This window comes from Cherax quadricarinatus, chromosome 63 (assembly GCF_038502225.1).
Source record: "Cherax quadricarinatus isolate ZL_2023a chromosome 63, ASM3850222v1, whole genome shotgun sequence".
Classification (NCBI taxonomy): domain Eukaryota; kingdom Metazoa; phylum Arthropoda; class Malacostraca; order Decapoda; family Parastacidae; genus Cherax; species Cherax quadricarinatus.
In genome coordinates, this window is record NC_091354.1 from 18,607,233 (window position 1) to 18,631,517 (window position 24,285).

The following is a 24,285-nucleotide window of genomic DNA, read 5'->3' on the forward strand; positions in this document are numbered from 1 at the left end:
TATATTCTTCAAAGCAAGGCAGTTATATTCTTCAAAGCAAGGCAGTTATATTCTTCAAAGCAAGGCAGTTGTATTCTTCAAAGCAAGGCAGTTGTATTCTTCAAAGCAAGGCAGTTATATTCTACAAAGCAAGGCAGTTATATTCTACAAAGCAAGGCAGTTGTATTCTTCAAAGCAAGGCAGTTGTATTCTTCAAAGCAAGGCAGTTATATTCTTCAAAGCAAGGCAGTTGTATTCTTCAAAGCAAGGCAGTTATATTCTACAAAGCAAGGCAGTTATATTCTACAAAGCAAGGCAGTTATATTCTACAAAGCAAGGCAGTTATATTCTACAAAGCAAGGCAGTTATATTCTACAAAGCAAGGCAGTTATATTCTACAAAGCAAGGCAGTTATATTCTACAAAGCAAGGCAGTTGTATTCTTCAAAGCAAGGCAGTTGTATTCTTCAAAGCAAGGCAGTTATATTCTTCAAAGCAAGGCAGTTGTATTCTTCAAAGCAAGGCAGTTGTATTCTACAAAGCAAGGCAGTTGTATTCTTCAAAGCAAGGCAGTTATATTCTACAAAGCAAGGCAGTTGTATTCTTCAAGGCAAGGCAGTTGTATTCTTCAAGGCAAGGCAGTTGTATTCTTCAAGGCAAGGCAGTTGTATTCTTCAAGGCAAGGCAGTTGTATTCTTCAAGGCAAGGCAGTTGTATTCTTCAAGGCAAGGCGGTTACATTTCCTTGGATCAGGAACCCATCGCCAGCATCGAGACACCTCCCTTGAGAGAAGATAGGAACAAAGAATCTAGCAGACGTCTCTCTTATTATTACCCACAACGTGTGGTACATTGTGGGTAATAATGGTATACACTGTGGGACACCACAAGTATACCTCGCTTGCTGTAACCACAACTCACTCACTCTCTCTCTCTCTCTCTCTCTCTCTCTCTCTCTCTCTCTCTCTCTCTCTCTCTCTCTCTCTCTCTCTCTCTCTCTCTCTCTCTCTCTCTCTCTCTCTGAGGAAGAAGGAAGTGGACGTGGAGGAAGAGGAAGTGAAGAAGGAATAGGAAGTGTTGGCTCACATATTGATTTCTAAGCTGAGCTGTAGTGTCGTGTCCACACCAGCCGCCCCTCCCTATTATTTATCACACCGTCACTGCCGCTTCTGTCACTGCTGCCTCTGTCACTGCCGCCTCTATCACTGCCGCCTATATCATTGCCACCTATATCATTGCCACCTCTGTCACTGCCGCCTCTGTCACTGCTGCCTTTGTCACTGCCACCTCTATCACTGCCACCTCTATCATTGCCACCTCTGTCACTGCCGCCTCTGTCACTGCTGTCTCTGTTACTGCTGCCTCTGTCACTGCTGCCTCTGTCACTGCTGCCTCTGTCACTGCCATCTCTATCACTGCCGCCTCTATCATTGCCGCCTCTGTCACTGCTGCCTCTGTCACTGCCGCCTCTGTCACTGCTGCCTTTGTCACTGCCACCTCTATCACTGCCACCTCTATCATTGCCACCTCGGTCACTGCTGCCTCGGTCACTGCTGCCTCGGTCACTGCTGCCTCGGTCACTGCTGCCTCGGTCACTGCTGCCTCGGTCACTGCTGCCTCGGTCACTGCTGCCTCGGTCACTGCTGCCTCGGTCACTGCTGCCTCGGTCACTGCCACTTCTATCACTGCCACCTCTGTCACTGCTGCAAATATTGAACAGATATCGGCAGATCAGGTGTGGTGTATGCCAGGTATCCCAAGATCAAGTCTGTTGTATGACAGGTATCTCCAGATTAGGTCTGGTGTATGATAGGTATCCACAGATCAGGTGTGGTGTATGACAGGTATCCCCACTTCAGGTCTGGTGTATGACGCATCCTCAGATAAGGTTTGATGTATGACAGGTATTCCCAGATCAGGTCTGGTGCGTGACAGGTATCCCCAGATCAGGTCTGGTGTATGACAGGTATCCGCAGATCAGGTCTGGTGTATGACAGGTATCTGCAGATCAGGTGTTCTGTATGCCAGGTATCCACAGATCAGGTCTGTATGACAGGTATCCCCAAATCAGGTCTGGTGTATGACAGGTATTCTCAGATCAATTCTGGTGTATGACATGTATCCCCAGATCGGATCTGGCGTATGACAGGTATCCGCCGATCAAGTCTGTTATATGACAGGTATCCCCAGATCAGGTCTGTGTATGACAGGTATCCTCAGATCAGGTGTGGTGTATGACAGGTATCCCCAGATCAGGTCTGTGTATGGCAGGTATCCCCAGATCAGGTCTGGTGTATGGCAGGTATCCCCAGATCAGGTCTGGTGTATGGCAGGTATCCCCAGATCAGCTCTGGTGTATGACAGGTATCCCCAGATCAGGTCTGTGTATAACAGGTATCTCCAGACCAGGTCTGCGTATGACATGTATCCCCAGATCAGGTCTGGTGTATGGCAGGTATCCCCAGATCAGGTCTGTGTATGGCAGGTATCCCCAGATCAGGTCTGTGTATGACAGGTATCTCCAGACCAGGTCTGGTGCATGACAGGTATTCTCAGATCAATTCTGGTGTATGACATGTATCCCCAGATCGGATCTGGCGTATGACAGGTATCCGCCGATCAAGTTTGTTACATGACAGGTATCCCCAGATCAGGTCTGTATATGACAGGTATCCTCAGATCAGGTGTGGTGTATGACATGTATCCCCAGATCAGGTCTGTGTATGGCAGGTATCCCCAGATCAGGTCTGTGTATGACAGGTATCCTCAGATCACGTGTTGTGTATGACAGGTATCCCCAGATCAGGTCTGTGTATGGCAGGTATCCCCAGATCAGGCCTGGTGTATGGCAGGTATCCCCAGATCAGGTCTGGTGTATGGCAGGTATCCCCAGATCAGGTCTGGTGTATGACAGGTATCCCCAGATCACGTCTGTGTATGACAGGTATCTCCAGACCAGGTCTGCGTATGACATGTATCCCCAGATCAGGTCTGGTGTATGGCAGGTATCCCCAGATCAGGTCTGGTGTATGGCAGGTATCCCCAGATCAGGTCTGTGTATGACAGGTATCTCCAGACCAGGTCTGGTGCATGACAGGTATTCTCAGATCAATTCTGGTGTATGACATGTATCCCGAGATCGGATCTGTAGTATGACAGGTATCCGCCGATCAAGTCTGTTATATGACAGGTATCCCCAGATCAGGTCTGTGTATGACAGGTATCCTCAGATCAGGTGTTGTGTATGACAGGTATCCCCAGATCAGGTCTGTGTATGGCAGGTATCCCCAGATCAGGTCTGGTGTATGGCAGGTATCCCCAGATCAGGTCTGTGTATGACAGGTATCCTCAGATCAGGTGTGGTGTATGACAGGTATCCCCAGATCAGGTCTGTGTATGACAGGTATCCCCAGATCAGGTCTGGTGTATGGCAGGTATCCCCAGATCAGGTCTGGTGTATGGCAGGTATCCCCAGATCAGGTCTGGTGTATGGCAGGTATCCCCAGATCAGGTCTGGTGTATGACAGGTATCCCCAGATCAGGTCTGTGTATGACAGGTATCTCCAGACCAGGTCTGTGTATGACATGTATCCCCAGATCAGGTCTGGTGTATGGCAGGTATCCCCAGATCAGGTCTGTGTATGGCAGGTATCCCCAGATCAGGTCTGGTGTATGGCAGGCATCCCCAGATCAGGTCTGGTGTATGACAGGTATCTCCAGATCAGGTCTGTGTATGACAGGTATCTCCAGACCAAGTCTGGTGCATGTCAGGTATCCCCAGATCAGGTCTGCTGTATGCCAGGTATCCCCAGATCAGGTGTGGTGTATGCCAGGTATCCCCAGATCAGGTCTGCTGTATGCCAGGTATCCCCAGATCAGGTCTGGTGTATGCCAGGTATCCCCAGTTCAGGTCTGGTGGGAAATGTGGATGACCAAGTCAGGACTGAAATATGTCTAAGTTTCCTTGGTTAGGTCTGAGACCTGTGATGGCGATGTGGTCTGGTGGTAAATGGTCTCAGACCGCCCTGCGAACTGAAATAGAGAGAGGTCTCTTTGTGCTCTCTCTTGTACTCGACGATTTGTGTTTACGGGAGTTTAACTGTGGCTCCTGGACCCGCCTGTGTAAATGTTTCTTAGATCAACAACAACAACACCAGCAGTAAGCATAGCAACAACACAATAATAAGAACACAAGCACCAAAAGCAACAACGACAACAAAAACAATAATAACAAGAATACCAACAACAAACACAGCAATAACAACAACAACGATTCCACCGCCATCTCGAACAACAACAACGACACCACCACCATCAACAACAACAACGACACCACCGCCATCTCGAACAACAACAACGACACCACCACCATCAACAACAACAACGACACCACCACCATCTCCAACAACAACGACACCACTATCTTCAACAGCAACGACGACACCACTATCTTCAACAGCATCGACGACACCACCATCTCCAACAACAATAACAACGCCACTACACCCTGCTCATGCTGACCTGTCGTCGTCATCCTGGGAAAGTTATCCTAGGAAGGGATGTAAATCATTTAAATCATGCTGCAGGATGCTGATAGGAAGGGAAAATGAGAGGGAGGAAGCAAGGATACTGAGGGGTTTACAGGATACCTTCAGTGTAGAGGAATTAACCTCCAACGATGGGGGGGAAGGGAAGTTGTGAGCCAGATTTTTTTTTCTGACTCCTGTTCATCTAACTTTCAACGCTGGTGTGCCAAATCTAGAGCAAGATTGGGATTATTATTGGCCTGTGCTAGTTAGTCAGTTTAATTGCTAAAATTTTTGTCTTCTGCAGTAACCTAAAAATGGTTCCTTTAAAAAGACCTACAGGTTGTGTAGTTTCCGTTTTTTAACTATTAGTATAATTAAAACGAGAAGTTTTTAGTTGTGTGCAATAACTGGAGAATGCCTCTTCTGATCGGCGTCAAACTTTCAGTGCTGGTGCATTCTGCTCAAAAGAATGTTTTTGTTGTTATTGAGCTTTTTAAAGTCCAATTTCCCAATTTTACTGAACAAATTGGGGTATTGGTTTCCGTTCAATAACTAGACAATACCTTTCCTGATAAGTTCAATAACTAGACAATACCTTTCCTGATAAGATCAATAACTAGACAATACCTTTCCTGATAAGCCTCTCTCTCCTGTATACAGGTTATTTGTATATTTCTAGGGTTAGTATAGAAAACGCTGCAGAAATCGCCCATTAGTTTTCAGACTAATTTCTTTTTGTTTAGGGTTCGTGTTTAGTTCTAGCTCCCGGACCTTTTGAGATTTAGCTATAGGAACTAAGTTTCTTGTGTGCGTTCATCTGAACCTCGTGGGTCTCTTCAGATTGTTAATTTTCAGCTCCTGGTCCCTGGAAGGGTTGAGTTATACCTCGTAGGTCTGTTGAGGGAATTGAGCTTAATTCCTGTATCTGTTGAGGGGGTTGAAGTACAGCTATTGGTTCAGCATGCGTCGGCGAACAAGGGACTGGGGTTGTGTGATTCAAGCAAGACCTCGACCATTTAGCCAAGAATGTCTGCGTTTCATATCACTGTAGCTAATGTTTTTGTTATTGTTTTTTACGAAGTTATCCAAGAATTGCGTTTGTGGAGGCTAATTCAGTGACCTGGCGTGACCTGTGAAAGTTATGTTGAGTTTTTTCTGCCCTGATGAGCGGTTCGGGTCACTTCGTCTACTACTAAGCTTATAATGTAGTTACTTAATGAAGCCAGAGTCACAATAACCTTCACTTAGGAGGCGAAACTTATGACGACGTTTCGCTCTGCCCTGGACCATTGTCAAGTTACAACTAAGCGAGAAAGAGCAGTGAACATTGGAAGACAGGTCAGGAAGAGGGAGGGAGGAACATGTAGTAGTAGTAATCGTACTACTGCTACTACTACTACTTCTGTTACTACTACTACTTCTATTACTACTACTGCTGCTGCTATTACCATCACTTTCTCCTTTCCCCCTCCCTCTTTCTGACCTATCTTCTAGTCTTTTTTTTGGTTGTTGTTTTTTCTTCTTAGTTGTGCCTTGACAGTGGTCCGGGGCTTAACCAAAACATCGTTTTAACTTTTCTCTCGTAAGTGTTGTTTAGTGCATTGCTGGTGTTGAGCATTGTGTGTGTGTGTGTGTGTGTGTGTGTGTGTGTGTGTGTGTGTGTGTGTGTGTGTGTGTGTGTGTGTGTGATCATATACATGAAGACAACGACCAAGAACTAACAGCACTGATCTGTGATAACAGTGGTACTCGTGAAGTGAACTGCTTAATCTACACTATTGTTTAGATGGAACTTAAGAATTGGTCGACGTCTTGGAACTAGAGAGCGTGTGATAAAGCTGATGATTGTAGTGTTGTGTCACCAGTAGTGGATTATGTCAAGATAGAGGATGTAATCGCCAATAAGGACCAGCCATGTTGGAGTAAAGTGACCTCCTCCACCCTGACAACTCGAAGTCCAAGAGCAGGAGGTCGAGGCCGCCGCCGCCGCCGCCGGGATGAGCGAAGAGCTCTCGGTGGCCACCGTGGACGGCAGTATGCAGCAGCAGGGGCAGCAGGGATGTGGCACCATACACTCATCTGACACCCTGACACTCGACACCCCGCCCACCGCCCCGCCCTCAGACTCCTCCCACCATCACCACTACCGCCAGTCTGGCTCCCATCTCAGCTACGTCTCAGATAAGGTCGACCTCAGGACCCCAGACTCTATCAAAGAGAAGGATGGCATGGGTGAGCGGGTGGAGAGGAGTGTGAGTGGGCTGAGTGGGCGTGTACCTTCCATGCCGCAGGGTATGGCGGGTATGGTGGTGCCATATGATCCTGAGTGTGGCTGTATGGTTCCCATACCGCCCTACCCGACCTCCGCCAAGTAAGTACCGCCATAGTTGTCACCGCTGATCAGGTGTGCTAGTCTCACTAGACAGGTGAAAATGGGGTAACAGGTAAGTTCCTTCCCCCCATCAAGCGCCACCCACACTCCCCTCCCCGCACGGCTCTTCCTCTCATTTTTCCTCCCCATGCCCCCATACACTGCAACGCCCCCCGCCCAGCGGTCAAGAAGGGTGCTTCACGCTGCACAGCAGTTGCTAGCCTCAGTAGAAATTGTTTGTACTCAGTGTGTTGAACGTTGTCGAGGAGCTTCACGGTCACCCACTTACTGTTTACCTTCAGACAAACGTCTGGATAAAATGGCGTATTGCAGACGAGTTTGTAAACAAAGACGCAAATTGCAGAATCAAGTTTCATTGGGAGAACGTTACACTCTCCGTAGAGCGTTATCACGTTATGACTTAACAATCATAACGTCCCAATTAATGCTTCTTCTGCAGCTTGTATCTTCGTCTTCAAGCTGACATTTCACGCTTTCGTGTTGGGTGTCATGTCCTAAGCTGAGGTCAGCCAGGTGCCATTCCCTCACCTCTCTCCCTGCACCACGATGGCACCTGAACAAGTATCCTTATTCCGGTACCTGTATTTCGCCCATGTGGTACTGTGGTACAGGTGAAGGACTACAACCTGGCTGACTCAGGTTTCAGTCCACCTGACAGCCTCTTTACACAATTTGGTAACGTGGGAACTTTGTGAACCTGCACACTGCCTGGCCTATTTTTCTCGCATGCTCAGTACCATTCCCCTCAGCCTACTCCCGGCCTAATTTTCAGCCTAACCCAGGCCTACCTTATAGCCTACCCCCGGCCTAACTTACATCCTATCCCAGGCCTAACTTACCACAGTAGCGTCACTGCCTTTTCTTGTTACAGTCCTTTATGAGATGCTGGGTTGGGGAAGAAGGAAAAACTGTTGACTGATTTTGGTCGTGTTGGGTCTCCAGTCTGCTGCTGCTGTGCTGCGGTAGTAGTAGTAGTAGTAGTAGTAGTTGTTGTAGTTATAGTAATAGTTGTCGTAGTAGTAGTTGTCGTAGTAGTAGTTGTAGTAGTAGTAGTAACAGCAGTAGTAGCGCCTCGTAGTGCGTGTGGGGGGGAGGGGAAGATGGTATGTTGTTGTCTTTGCTTCATCATCACCACCACCACAAGTTCATTATTACCTCGTGAGTTTGAGAGAGAACTTTAGACGATGTTTCGGTCCATCCTGGACCATTGTCATACTTGTTAGTGTCCAGGATGGACCGAAACGTTTTAAACGTGTTCCCCAGTTTATGGGTAATATAGTGAACTGTTTCAGCTATGGTATTGTGATATTTATTCACTATTGTCATTGTTGGAACTTACAGCCACCACCATCACTGTTGGAGCTTACCATCACCATCACTGTTGGAGCTTACCATCACCATCACTGTTGGAGCTTACCATCACCATCACTGTTGGAGTCTATCACAACCACTACTCCCACCGACAGTGTTGGAGCTTGCCACCATAATCAGTGTTGGAGCTTACCACGACCACCAGTGTTGGAGCTTACTACTACTAGTGTTAAATTCTCTCTCTCTCTCTCTCTCAATATATATATATAATATATATATATATTATATATATCTATATATCTATATATATATCTATATATCTATATATATATATATATATATATCTATATATATATATATATATATATGTCGTGCCGAATAGGCAGAACTTGCGATCTTGGCTTAAATAGCAACGCTCATCTTGCCATATAAGACAAGTGAAAATTTGTGTATGCAATAATTTCGCCAAAATGATTCTGAACCTAACGAAAAAAATACATTTGATTGTGTTTGTTTAGTATTTTAATTATTGTAAACATATTTAAAATATATTTAGTTGGATTAGGCTAAAATAAATTGTTCTTGTTATAATAAGGTTAGGTAAGTTTTCTAAGATTCTTTTGGTGCAAAATTAAAATTTTTTGCATTAACATTAATGAAAAAAATATATCTTTAAACGTATAAGAGAAAATTTCAGAAAGGGCTTAATTTTAAATGAGTTCTTGCTAATTGACCAGTTTTACATATTCGGCACGACATATATATATACATACATATATATATATATATATATATATATATATATATATATATATATATATATATATATATATATATATAAAATCTGCAACAAAATAACCTCTTGATTCAATATGTTTCCAGAGTTACAAATTTGTTGATCATAAAACAATGTCAATCACCTTTGTAAGTTAGTAGGTGTGTCAGCAGGTGTCAGAGTTCTGTGAGAGGAGGCGATCAAGTGTGTCCGTTCACCCCGTCCACATACCTGATTATTTCCAACATTCTTAGTAACCATAGTGTATAGCTGGTGTTGTCTGTGCCTAACAGTCTTCCAGTTTACCCAGTTATTATTATTTAAGGTTTGTGGTTAAATTTACCTAAATTTGGCTTGGATAATGCAGACCTTAGCCACTCTGAAATAGGTTATATTGACTATATCCGGCCCAAAATAAACTTAATGTACCCTAAAATAATTTAAATTGACTCAGTGTATCTGAAATTAACTGAATCTATTCTAAAATGGCTTAAATTGGCTGAATATATAGGGAAAAAATTGACTGAATCTTCCCTTAATAAATTAAACCGAATCTGTCGTAGAATAAGTTGCTAACTGAATCTATCCTTAATTTAAACAAGCTAAATTGACTGAATCTGTCCGAATTAAAGTTTAAAAATAGACCATATCTTTGCTAAAATAAATAGGTTTAATCTATTCTGAAAAAGACAAGAAAATTGACGTGGTAAGTAAGACACATGTGCGACAGTTAAGCATCTTTATTCCGAAACGTTTCGCCTGCACAGTAGGCGTCTTCAATCGAGTACCGAAGAGTTAGCAGAAGCAGTAGAGATGTGAATACAATATTATCAGTCCATCACCCTTGAAGTTTTGAGGTTGTCACTCCCTCAGACTGGAGGAGAGTTGTTCCATAGTCTGAAACATTGTTCCAGACTATGGAACAACTCTTCTGTACACGACTGAAGAAGCCTACTGTGTAGACGAAACGTTTCGGAATAAAGATGCTTAACTGTTGCACATGTGTCTTACTCATCAACCTGTCGGTATTGTATACCATTTTAATATTCACAACCAGACGCACTCGAGTGCCTCATTAACCAACGATGTGACTGTCCTCTCCAAGATAATTATCTTAATGATAATATTCTTATTTTATTAAGCTGTTTTGTGTACACTGAATTAGATTTTTTATAATTATATGAAAATCAATTTTACTTTGCTGAAGTATAAAGTTGGCAGTTATCTTTCAGTGTGTTATATATATATATATATATATATATATATATATATATATATATATATATATATATCTATATATATAGACACACACACACACACACACACACACACACACACACACAGGAGGGTCAGGGGAGACATGATAACGACATATAAAATACTGCGCGGAATAGACGAGGTGGACAAAGACGGGATGTTCCAGAGATGGGACACAGACACAAGAGGTCACAATTGGAAGTTGAAGACTCAGATGAATCAAAGGGATGTTAGGAAGTATTTCTTCAGTCATAGAGTAGTCAGGCCATGGAATAGCCTAGAAAGTGATGTGGTGGAGGCAGGAACCATACATAGTTTTAAGGCGAGGTATGATAGAGCTCATGGGGCAGGGAGAGAGAGGACCTAGTAGCAATCAGCGAAGAGGCGGGGCCAGGAGCTGTGAATCGACCCCTGCAACCACAAATAGGTGAGTACACACACACACACACACACACACACACACACAGACACACACACACACACACCTGCATGAGAGAGGGAAGAGTTAGTGATGGTGGTGGAGACCAGACTTCTTGTCTCTCTCTTTCTCTCTCATTATAGCTTGTATATTCTTGCTAGCTATCCTTATAAAGTAATCAGCTGGCTGCTTTGTTTCTCAATTATAAATCGTATATCTTACAGTAGATTTATAGGATCATCTGAGGTAACCAAGTTCACGTCTTTGTGACGTCACCTCCGTCATGTGTGTGTGTCCAGTGTTGTGACGTGTGAACTTTCTTCCTTGCAGGACGTCGACGTTCATCACGCTCTCCCTGCTGTACGCCACGCTGCTGGTGGTCGTGTGTCTGGGCTTCGTGCTCTCCGAGGTCCTCACCCACAATGTTCCTCTCTACTACTACGAGGTCAGTACACAAACTTTACATCGAGTTTTTTTTACCCCAACTTTACATTATGGTCAGTACCCTAACTTAACGTGGAGGCCAGTACCATAACTTTAGAAATATAAACACAAATGCAGTATAATGTGATCCTTTATTGACAACGTTTCACCCACACAGTGGGCTTTTTCAAGTCACACGGATCTACCTGGGGTTGGAAGGTACGAGAGTATTTATAGTCAGAATGTTGAGGTCAGGTGGAGAATGCTGCATCTGATGATCTACCGGGTGGGGTTATAGCGATCACACTGTCCGATCATACAGTTGCTCTACACCGCAAGAAGCCTCTCTTCGACCCTGTCGGGGTGTAGAATTTATATTCTACAAACGTGATATCCTTTTCACAATGCTGTCGAATCGTGTGAAAATCAAGCCTGTGAATGGTGCAATAAATGACTCCTCGAAGTTAGCTTTAGCTACCGTCGTTAGGACCTGCCTGCAGGTCAAATTTACGGCAATCCAATCTCTGAAAGACTCCTTCATTGTCGTCTGCACAGATGACACGGAAGCACTAAAACTAATGGACGACTCTTCAATCAGGACCCTACAAACACAACAATTCACTCTATCCCCGTCTCCATTCTTGAAGTCGAAACGTTCGGTCTTTGTGAAAAGACTTGACAATATCGTCACCTCTCTCTCTACTGAAGCACTGAAGACATCTATTGAGGAACAAAACACGTGGGCCTCGGTAGACAGCATCTCAAAGATCCCCAACGCCACATCAATGCTAAAGATTACATTCTCAGACATCTCCATGGCTGCCCAAGCTCTCTCTGACGGTCTGGCCATCTCATATTACCACATTCACCCAAGTCATATAGAACAAGAACGTTTCACATACATCTCCCACTGCTGGACCTGCTACTCCTATAATCACACCACCAAGGACTGCCCCATCAAGAATAAGAAGTTTTGTTCAAAATGTGGGAATGATGGACACGATTTCAGATCCTGCACCATTACTACAACACCAACATGTCTTAACTGCAAGGGTAATCATCATACCCTTGCAGCTAAGTGCCCACTCAGGAAAGAAATCATATTGAAGAAAACTAAAGTTCTGAAGAAAACCTCCAATTCACCGACATATGCTGCAATAACCAAACCACAAACCGACGCCATCAAGACTCTACACGCTAATCTACAGGCACCATCGCCCAGCAACTCCCTCTCTCCACTCCCCGACGGTGCTCCTTCCAAGGTGCTGTACTGCATGGTGTATGCACACCTTGCAAACGCAGCAAGCCCCGGCACTTTCAACACCACTATTAACGAACTATTCCGTCTGAACAACATGCCTGCCTTCAATTTTCCGGAATCCACACCTTCAGAAGACATCCTCAAGATCCTTCCCAACGTCCTGAACTTTACTGCACCTACAGACCTGTCTCCTGCCCAAGCAACTGCTCCTGTAACTTCTATAACCACTTCCACCGCTGACAACGTTGATCAAGTTGCCTCAACCACCGCCTCCCACCTCTCCCAGCCTGCTGTTACACAACCATTACACCTCACAGCTGCTCCTGTCGAACCTCAGTCACCTGCTACCACCATTGTAGATTCTCCCAGTGAATCCACTCCAGAAGAGGAAGATAACGACGACTCCAGTAAACCCTCATGGGAAAACCTTACCTTTTACACTTCTCCTTCAAATACTGACACCATGACCTGTACTGAACTCTACAAAAGCCTCGGTGCTGGAACAGTCAAGTATGCATGTGAATCACCGCTTCACTTCACACTCACCCAAGTTCTTGAGTTCATCAAGCCTCTACGTTTCACCTTCAGCAACAAGGCTAAATTATACCACCTATCTAGAAGCAGCTTCAAAAAGTTTGAAAATGGCTCCATTGCTAACCTGCCTCCTCAGTTACTCCTATAACTCCCATATGTGTTCTACCCTCTGATGTGACCTAGCCTGCTGCCAGCTACTCAAGATTCAAGACTTCAACTACAACAAGTTCAATGCAACAGTCCCTGCTATTCCTGTTCTCAAGTCTGCCCCACGATCGCCTTAGCTGCTGGGTTAAGCCCTGGCTCTATTTCTCTTACTAAGAACACTCCTCTCCAGAGCTATTCTTCATCTGTCCCGTCTTCCCCGCTCATCCCATTGGGATCTTACCTAAACTTGTTTGCTTTGCTTTTGCACCCCAGGTAGTTCTGTTTGTGACTTGAAAAAGCCCACTGTGTGGGCGAAACGTAGTCAATAAAGGATCACATTATACTGCATTTGTGTTTATATTTCCATTGTGTCGGTATTTTATACCATTTATTTCCACCATAACTTTACATGGAGGCCAGTGCCCGGACTTTACGTGGAGATCAGTACCATAACTTTATGTCGAGGCCGGTACCATAACTTTACGTCGAGGCCAGTACCATAACTTTACGTGGAAGTCAGTAACATAACTACGTGAAGGTCAGTACTGTAACTTCTTAAGTCTAGGTAGGAGCTATGACTAACACCCAAGGTCAGGGCGACAAGTAGGGCAAGAACAAGAATTTTTCAGGCCATGACTTGAAAAAGCACATCTTTTTCCTGTAGATTACCTGCTCATGGTTTTGGGGATCACTGCTCCAGGGGCCTGGTCCCAGACTAGGCCTCCCGGTTGTTGGCCTGATCAACCAGGCTGCTGGTGCTAGCCACTCGCAAACCATCGTATGCATCATATCCTGGCTGATCAGAAATTGATCTGAGGAACTCATGTTTTCTCTTGACTGATAGGGGTTTGTTGATAATTCCCCTTATGCATAAAGGGATGATGTTGAAGAGGTTTTGTCCCTTTGCACTTATTGAGTGCAAAGGGACCATGGCACCACCAGTGGATTCATAGCACCACTGTCTTCGTTGGATGTATTTTTGCACCTGCCAAGCCACCTTTTTTCGTTAGGAGTGATTTCTGTGAGGTCTTCCGACATGATCACTCCTAAGTCTCTCGCATTAACCTTCCACTGTGTTGTGACTTCAGTTTGTTCTATACTTCACTCAGGTTTTTATTTCCTCAGTTTTTCCATAGTGGCGTAACTGAAGCTTATCATTATTGAACTTGCAGCATTGTTGTCACTGTCTCACTGGAAGACTTGATATATCAGCTTGGAGGTAGGTTTTCTGTATTTCCGTGGATGCCACTCTCATAGAACTTCAAGTATCGTCTGCAAAGATGATAGTATTATGATATATGTCCATGTTTATGCCGGATATGAGAAAGAAAAAAAGAATAGGAAAAATTACTGTACCTAGGGGGAAAAGAACTATTCATTAGGGCAGCTTCTGATTTTACTCTCTTCGCTATTACTCTTTGGGTTCCGTTTGTTAGAAAATTAAATACCTATCTGCGTACTTTTCAGGATATTTTGTTTGCACCATGGTTGCACTTGTCAAAGGCTTTTGTAAGGTATGTGTACACTACATTTATATTTTGCTCCTTTACAGTTAAGACCAAGTCTTAATGGTCAAACATTTGCTATAGGATTCAAATACATGTGCAACAGTTGGGTAACTTTATTGATGAAACGTTTCGCCTACACAGTAGGCTTCTTCAGTCAAATACAAAGGGAGCAGTAGAAATGAAATAAAGATGATGTTATCAGTCCATCAGCTTTGGAGAAAAAGTATTTGAGGTAGTCCCTCAGCCTGGAGAAGAATTCAGCTCCATGGAGCTCCTCTCGGCAGTATCTTTTCTGGGTGAGTTGAAGATATTATATGCATGGTGTCTGCGTCTCTAATGAAGTGACGAGGATTGTGATGTTTAGAAAATACTTGTTCCACGAGAGAGCCCTCTTCCTCAAGGAACTCACTGCTGCAGATTCGGAGGACACGAAGAAAAAAGCCTACAATTACACAACGTTTAGTTTTGGTGTCGTAGTGGGAGTAGAAGTGGAGAATATCGTGTTGGTTGGTAGGTTTTCGATAGATTTAAAGTCTGTTTTAAAGTCAGTAAATCGCATTATACTGCATTTGTGTTTATTTTTCCATCGAGTCGGTATTTTATACCATTTATCTCCAACATGTATTTGAATCCTTTAGCAAATGTTTGACCATTAAGATTTGGTCTTAACTGTAAAGGATCAAAATATAAATGTAGTGTACACATACTTTACAAAAGCCTTTGACAAGTGCAACCATGGTGCAAACAAAATATCCTGAAAAGTACGCAGATAGATATTTAATTTTCTAACAAACGGAACCCAAAGAGTAATAGTGAAGAGAGTAAAATCAGAAGCTGCCCTAATGAATAGTTCTTTTCCCCAAGGTACAGTAATTTTTCCTATTCTTTTTTTTTCATTCTCATATTCGGCACATGTTTCACCAGTAAAGTTACCCAACTGTTGCACATGTTTCTTAATCTTCAAGTCAGAGCCTGTTGATCCTGAACCAGTGTTCACCATTGTTAATCCAAATATCAGGCGCCGCCGGAACGTTCGCCACTCTCCCCATTTTGCTTCCTCAGTGCCATTTCTAACGGGGAGAGGCAACGGAGTTCCGCAGTCTGCTGATAATGTCAGATAGTTTCTCTTCCACCTGTTGCAGCTTTATAGGAAAATCATTCACAATGTTACCAACAGCATCATTCACTACACTAACTGCTTCCACAGAAATATTATCAAACCAATGTCCCCTGAAAGCCAAGAACCCTTTCCCTCACGAAGAGCATCTGCTCGAAACACAACTGCTGAACAACCACTGAAAACCCAAACTATGACGCTTGAACATAAAGATATAATTATCATGTAAATCTTCACAGGCAGTGTGAAATCATTCGCTACAAAAGGCATGTTAAAGTGCCTTAGCATTCTTCCCAGTTAGACACAGTATTAATCTCCAAATCAGACAGTATTAATCTCCGAATCAGACACAGTATTAATCTCCGAATCAGACACGGTATTAATCCTGCCCAATTAGACACGGTATTAATCTCCCAATCAGACACAGTATTAATCCTGTCCGAGACTCTTTAAGACCAAGGAATGTCCACACTGTAAGACTCAGTAAGGTACCTTGGAAGACTGCCCACAATACAAGTAAGTTCCCTTTAACTGAAGCATCGCGGGTAAGTCAGAAACCATCTCAGCAGTGTTAGAAAGTTGCACAATTATCATAAACACACTTCACTCACACATTATACTGAATTTCTCCACTAACAATCAAAACTAACAATCTTAACTCTCTGAATTGATTAATGAGTCTCAGTACGGATTCACATGGGGTCGTAAATGCTGATTACTGATTGGTTATGGAGCCCTGGGTCTGGTCTATGAACAGGCCATGTCACCTTACATCAGTATGGTATGCAGTAGTGTTTTACCCAGTGATATAAAGTGTACACCTACATATATTTTTACACGAACCTGTTTGAAGGTCTTTCTACTTTCATGTGATAACATATGATAGCTGGTGTTTGGCATGAATATTTGATCGATATGTTTAGTAACTAGTCAATCAGATAAAGATTTTTCCCAACAACTCTGGTCTTTCGAACCAAACTGAGTTCTTTAGAGACCTAAAATAGAGCCACCGAAAAGTAATCTCTTGTGTAGTCACCAGGAAGTATTGGTTCTTCATTAATAATAGTTACTCAAGCAAAAAATGGTCATAGAACATTTTGTGCAGTGAAAGTAGTATACTTACACATTGGTGTTGCCAGCAGTAGTTAATACTAGTGAGAAGATCTAGGCACCAGCTGGCTTTGTGTATGGTTCAAGATGGCCTTCATTTGAAATAAGGGAGATGTTAGCAGCATAGTCTGGGGGAGATGGCAGAAGTGGCACAGTGTATGCTAGAACCATCTGACGATGCAGCCGCTACTCAACCAGCCATAAGGTGACAGTGGGATCCCAAATTCTTTGTAAACGAACTCATGTGTTAACTAAAGGGTGGGTCAGTACTACTTACTTTAGCTTTGTTTAATGAATTCAGCAGTAGGTTAACATATATGTAAGTTTAAGTTGTAAGCAACTTGTGAGTTGTTGTGTATTGTTATAGACGTATGTTGTATCTGTACTTAAATCTAGGTGAAATACCAGAGGCCTTAAAGAGTGCAGACATAGCTCCTTTGCACAAGGGAGGCAGTAGAGCACTAGCTAAAAATTACAGACCAGTAGCCCTAACCTCTCACATCATAAAAATCTTCGAAAGAGTGATGAGACAGCAGATTACAAATTTCATGGACCAGCACAACCAACATAACCCGAACCAGCATGGTTTTAGAGCAGGATGATCATGTCTGTCACAACTGCTGAACCATTATGACAGAATTACAGAGGCACTGGAAGACGACCAAAACGCAGATGTGATTTACACAGATTTTGCAAAGGCGTTTGGCAAATGCGATCATGGAGTGATAGCGCACAAAACGAAGGCCATAGGTATTACGGGAAGGTAGGCAGATGGATTTTCGGTTTCCTAACATACAGAACACAAAAAGTAGTAGTGAACAGAGCAAGATCCAGCATCAGCGAGGTCAAAAGCTCAGTACCCCAAGGCACTGTCCTGGCACCTCTGCTGTTCCTCATCCTCATAGCAGACATAGACAAAAACACCCGGCATGCTTTTGTATCATCATTTGCAGATGACACTAAAATAAGCATGAAAGTCAGTACGGTAGAGGACACTGAAAAAGTACAAGAAGACAAACAGGTTTTTCCAGTGGGTAGTGAAGAACAACATGACGTTCAGTGGTGATAAGTTCCAGATGCTTAGGTATGGAAAGAATGAAGAACTCAAAAGGAACACTATATACAAAACTCAAGAGAGTCACCAAATAGAACGTAAGGAACACGTAAAAGACCTGGGAATAATTATGTCAGCGGACCTTTCTTTTAAAGACCATAACAAGACAAAGATCACGACAGCCAGGAAGATGATGGGGTGGGTATTGAGAACTTTCAGAACAAGGGAAATAATGCCGATGGTAACTCTTCAAATCGCTAGTGTTCCCTCACTTAGAATATTGCTCAGTGCTGACGGCCCCGTTCAAGGCAGGAGAAATATCGGAGCTGGAACAAATACAGAGATTGTTTACGGCTCACGTTGAGCCAGTAAAGCACCTAAACTACAGGAAACGCCTGTAAGTCTTGAACATGTACTCATTGGAGCGGAGGAGAGAGAGGTACATGATAATATATACCTGGAAGGTGCTCGAGGGCCTGGTCCCAAATCTGCACACTGCCATAACAACATGCTGGAGTGAGAGATATGGGAGGAAGTGTAAAATAAACCCAGTGAGGAGCAGGGGTGCAGTGGGGACAATAAGGGAACACTGTATCAACATCCAGGGTCCCAGACTTTACAACATCTTATCAGAAACACTGCTGGAGCAAGTGTAGAAGCTTTCAAAAGGAAACTGGACAAGTATCTTCACCAGGTGCCAGATCAACCAGGCTGTGATGGATATGTGGGGTAGTAGGCCTCCAGCAGCAACAGCCTGGTTGACCAGGCAAGCACCAGACGAGCCGGGTTCAGAGAGTAGATAAACTGTCGAAACTCTTCAAAGGTATATAAGTATGGGTCGGGTGTTGTTAAATCTGTCAGCTGTCTGTTTGTCATAATGTGCATTAGTGGTGATCGATCACCTGTCTCAGATGCACTAATTGAGATATATATGACAACCACTGTGAAAAGAATAATGAACTTCGCTGTTCTTTTCACAGTGGTTGTTCTTCATATTGTGATATCACCTGTTCATTGTGTTTTTATTGTATATATATATGACAGTCGACCAGACTCGCGAAATCATAACGACACGATTACAAACTTGTAGACAAGCTGTCAGCACTGCTTGTTTCAGCCTCCATACTTAAGTGATAAGTCACCCTACTGACTTGATAAACATTTTAAGTCATGGCTTCTTTGGAGAATTGTAGAGGCATTCTCCCTAGGAAGCAAGGTCACATCACCAGGCTGATTAATGCCAGGAGGTGTTGATCAAAGAAAATCCAGTGGATTACTGGAAATCAGGCAACAGGATGATACTACTGCGATTAAAAAAACTCGGGTCCGATTTGTTGAAAGACAAGAGCTTGTATTCAGTGTTCTGCCAATATAAGAAGGTCCTGACATAGTCAGACCTGGGGCAGGCAAACATGGTAATTCACGCTCTCCAGTACTTCCATTGTTTCTCCGCCTACCCCAGTCAACCCTGCCAACATGTGATGGAAGGGATTTTGAGGAGTTCCATAAATATTAAATCTCTCCTTTTTGGACAGATATTGATGACCTAACTAATTGAATTATTTGAGGACACGGCTCAAAAGGCAAGCCTATGATCTTATCAAGTGACTCGACATAACTGGTGCCACTTATAATTATAGCGCTTTGGAGGCGAATTATTATGATAATCAGAATACTGCCAAGCACATTTACATGATAGCTGACCTGCTTTCACCTTCAGGTTGCTTACAAGATTTGTAAACCTTCAGAATCACTTTGACCAGCAGCCTTCGTTCATTGTCCTCTTATCAGGACATAATAGGCAGTGACTGGATAATCGTTTCAGTCATTCAGAGGAAACTACCAACTGAGACACTTGAACTCCTGAATCTGAAATATAAAAAGTGCCCTTTCACCTGTGAGGAAATCGACCAAGGTCTGCAACACATTGTATCCTGCATGCAAGCAAGCATTTGCGAGTATGAACCCTTATTAATAAACCTCTACCCAAGGCACCTCCTAAGAAAGCTCCTGTCAGTAGGACGCCTGAAGATTGTATTCTCGTGGGGGTTATGTGGCTGTTGACAAGAGTAACAAGGCTAAGAAATCGAGAAGACCCCAACCATGAGTGCACAAATGTTTTAGTGTGATGGGGCGCATAGGGCCATAGACTGTTATGTACGACAGTAGCCGCTCTCACACAGTAGGTACAACAGTTAAAGCTCTTTCTTAAATGCCTTGGTAATCATTCTGGAGGTGGGTGTAACCCAAAATATCTTGAATGTTTTAATTGCCGAAGTGATCATAATACCATTTTGTGCACTATTAATCTGTAGGCTCTTATAAGGAGCGGAAATAGACAGATTGAAGCTCTTGTGGTGACTGCAGAAAATAGAGGCTTTTGGAGCTCGACGCTCCATGTTGCAAAAATGAGGGAAATCAGAGTTCGGCACGTTGTGTTCTAGAACATGAGACGACCTCCAACAGGTCGTCTCAGCAACACTATCAACACTAGCTGCCCCCAGCCTCACTCAGTGTTACTACATTACTAAATGAGAAACACAAAACCATGGCTATTATGTTCTTTGATCAAGGCACACACAACTCTTTTACATGTAGAAGCACACTGAGTCAGCTAAGCGGAAAACCTCTTTGCAAGATGCAGCTTGGTATACCTGGGCTCTTCCAGAGTCCTGGAAGTAATCATGCTACCTAGCGAGGTTCATGTTTGCCTTGGGGAACTAGCACAAGATGATACAAGCTGTAGTGGTGAATCAGCTGCCTACCACCATACAAATTAAAGAGTTGCAAGATATTGTTGCTGCCCTGAAGAAGGCAAGTGTAAAACTAGCTGGTCTTGACTTCCAGTCAGTGTTGGCCTTATCAATCTGCTGATTGGTACAGTGGACCCTCGGCTAACGAATGCATCGCATAATGTTAAATCCGCCTAACGAAGCGTTTGAGCGTAAAAAATTTGGCTTGCGTAACGATAAAAAACTCGCCCAATGTGATTTGTCGGGAACCTGTCCGTCCAGCCTGAGCGCCTCAGCTGCCCTGCCATCATTGTTTACAAGCCAGGGTGCCCGGTTTCATGCATATATTCGATACATTTTGTATTATTCCATTGTTTATAGTGCTTGTAACTACTAAATAAGCCACCTTGGGCCCCAAGAAAGCTTTTAGTGCCAACCCTGTGGTAAAAAGGGTGAGAAATACTATCGAAATATTATTGTACCACGGTCAGCTGCTGCTGCACCACTGTCAGCTGCTGCTGCACCACTGTCAGCTGTTGCTGCACCAATGTTAGCTGTACTACTCGAAGATGTGGAGAGACTGTTGTTGGTGTGGCTTAACGAGAAACAATTACCAAGAAATGATTAACCCCCAGAGGGTTAGCCACCCAGGATAACCCAAGAAAATCAGTGAGTCATCGAGGACTGTCTAACTTATTTCCATTGGGGTCCTTAATCTTGTCCCCCAGGATGTGACCCACACCAGTCGACTAACACCCAGGTGAACAGGAAAAAATGCCTGGAACTAGTGCTCATATTGGTGAATTTAAGGCCAGCAAAGGTTGGTTTGAGAGATTTAAGAATCGTAGTGGCATACACAGTGTGGTAAGGCATGGCAAAGCTGAAAAATTCCAACCCCAACAAGTGTTCAATTGTGACAAAACAGGCCAGTTCTGGAAGAAAATGCCAAACAGGACCTACATTACTCAGGAGGAAAAGGCACTCCCAGGACACAAGCCTATGAAAGACAGGCTAACTTTCTTGTTTTGTTGTAATGCAAGTGAGGATTGCAAAGTGAAGCCTTTACTCATGTATCACTCTGAAAATTCCAGAGTGTTCAAGAAAAACAGTGTCTCATCACTCATCAATACTCTTCAATAAAGGTAAATGTCATTTTAACATTTATTTATATAGTTATTGTGCATGTCTCATTGTTTTCTTTGTAGGGAAATGTATATTTCATGAAAAAAATTATTTTTTTTAATACTTTTGGCTGTCTGGAATGGATTAATTGGATTTCCATTATTTCTTATGGGAAAAATGAATTCAGCTAACGATAATTTCGTCTAACGATGAGCTCTCAGGAATGGATTAATATCGTTAGCCAAGGGTCCACTGTAGTGATTTTTACAGTGGTTTTGTACAGGGAATAGTAACCATAAATGAGTGTCTTTGCTGACCACTGCAGGTGGTCATATGGTTTTTGAGTCCACTCCAAGGTAGTCAGGGAAGTAACTGGGGACACCCTGGTGTAGTAGAAAAGTGTCCTGGTGACCGAATAATTGCCAACCACGTCCCTCAACAGAAGTTGAAGGAGAGGAAAGAGCCAGTGGATAAGTTGTGGAACCTGGATAATACAGACATCAATGACAAGCACAGTCCGAGACTTATAACCAGTACATGTAGACACTGTCGAGTACCTGGACTGACAATACAGGGTTGGGTTACCATGGAAGCTAAATGAAACCCACCTGCCGACTAATTATTACATGGCTTTTGACCATATGAAGGCTCAGGTTCATGAGCTAGGGAAGGGCCCAGAATTACTGCCTGTGTGCCTGTGTGTATGACAAGATCATACCGGAGCAGTTGAATGAATCACTTCATTGAGATGATCATTGACAGTCCAATGACAGGTCACTATCTCCCACATCATGCAGTTAGAAAGGATTCTGAATCTACCCCCTTACATGTTACAACACATACTGTCAGGCACACCATTTAAAGGGAACCAGAAGGTGCAGATCACACAGCTCTTGGGAAACAAACCAGGGTAGTTACAACCACCCCAGAGAAATAATTTTTTTTTAGTGCCAGAAAGAAAAAAAACTGGCAGGAAATAACAGAAATACTAGACCACCTCGGATCACTATTGGAGTGAGTGGAGGCACAGCCAGTGGCCTCCCCTCTCCAGAACAACAGATATTAGTGCCAGCAAGTATGACAACATTTGTATTTGCAAATATACAAGGTCTAAAGCCATCAACAAACAACAAAAATACCTTTCATCAGTGGACTGCTCATAGAGTCAAATGCAGTGTTTTTGGCTTCACAGAGACCCATACAAAGGATCATTTTTACAATGAAATATGGATCCCAGGGTAAAACTTATTCAAATGTGACAGAAAGAACAGGCAACAAGGGGGTCAGGAAAACTGACTAGTGTTTGGAAAATCTTCCATCCCTAGCCCCAAATATCTTGTTGCTGGGTGATTTCAACTTAAGATACCTAAAATGGAGAAATGTGGCAAATAATGTTTCAGCAGAGATAACCCCAGGAGGCAGCTTAGATGAAAATACACACACACACGAGCTATTACATCTCTGCAACAAATTCACCTTAAGCCAGAAAATAGTGGATCCAACAAGACTGGAAAATACACTTGACCTTATCTTCACTAATAATGATCTGGTACGAAATATAACAATATCAAAGACAATACACTTGGATCAAATCGAAGTACAGACATATATGTGCAGGGCTCCTGACCAGCAAAATGAGATCAGTTATGAGGGTACCTTCACCAAATTCAACTTTATAACAGAAACATACAGTGGGATCAAATTAACCATGTCCTGGGAAGATATCCTAAACAACATGGATCTGAACCTTTGCCTGGAAAAAATGAACTCTGTGGCACTTGAGGTATGTGCAAAGCACATTCCCCTAAGAAAGAAACGAGATGTAAACTAGAAAGAGGGAGACGCTCCCTCTATAGGCTAAGGCGAAGAATCACAGAGCTGCTCATAGGAGCCAGTCTGTCTGAGATATGGACAGAGGCATGACCAGAGAAACAGGAAATATAAAACTTAAGCTTAAGGAATCATACAGGAGCCAAGAAACATGGTAAGACCTTAAAGCCATAAATGGAATTGAAAAAAAAATTCTTATATATGTCAAATCTAGGACAAAAACCACATCCAGTAATGGGCCCCTGCTTTAACGAGATGGGACTTACACAGATAACAGCAAAGAAATGAGTGAGATACCAAAGTCCCAGTATGACTCAGCATTTAGCAACCCATTAATCAGACTAAGGGGCACAGTCTAAATATTTTTTTTGTAGGAATGAGACTCAAAATTTGGTTAATTCAAGAATTTCTAATACATCCTAACACCAATGGACTTTGAAAAAGCAGTAAATGACATTCCCATGCACTGTGCCACGGGCCCAGACTCGTGGAACTGTGTGCTCATCAAGAACTGCAAGAAACCCCTTTCGCGTGCTTTAAATATTCTGTGGAGAGGGAGCATAGACACAGGGGTCATCAGACAGTCATTAAAAACAACAGATACAGCCCCACTCCACAAAGGCGACAGTAAAGCAATTGCAGAAAATTACAGACCGATAGCACTAATGCCCCACATCACAAAAATTTTTTAAAGGGTCCTATGAAGCAAGATCGCCAACCATTTGGATACCCAACAATTTCACAACCCAGGGCAGCATGGGTTTAGAGCAAGTCGCTCCTGCCTTTCA

The 24,285-nt window shown here is 43.3% G+C and overlaps 1 protein-coding gene across 6 annotated transcripts in view; it reads left to right on the plus strand.

Moving 5' to 3' along the window:
• Positions 1–24,285, plus strand: part of LOC128698195 (proton channel OtopLc) — a 1,090,877-nt gene that overhangs the window by 973,819 nt on the left and 92,773 nt on the right. For all 6 annotated transcript variants that reach the window (XM_070098675.1, XM_053790324.2, XM_053790314.2 and 3 more), the window contains one exon: positions 10,990–11,104. In XM_070098675.1, the coding sequence (XP_069954776.1) occupies positions 10,990–11,104 (115 nt within the window). The remainder of the gene's footprint in view (positions 1–10,989; positions 11,105–24,285) is intronic.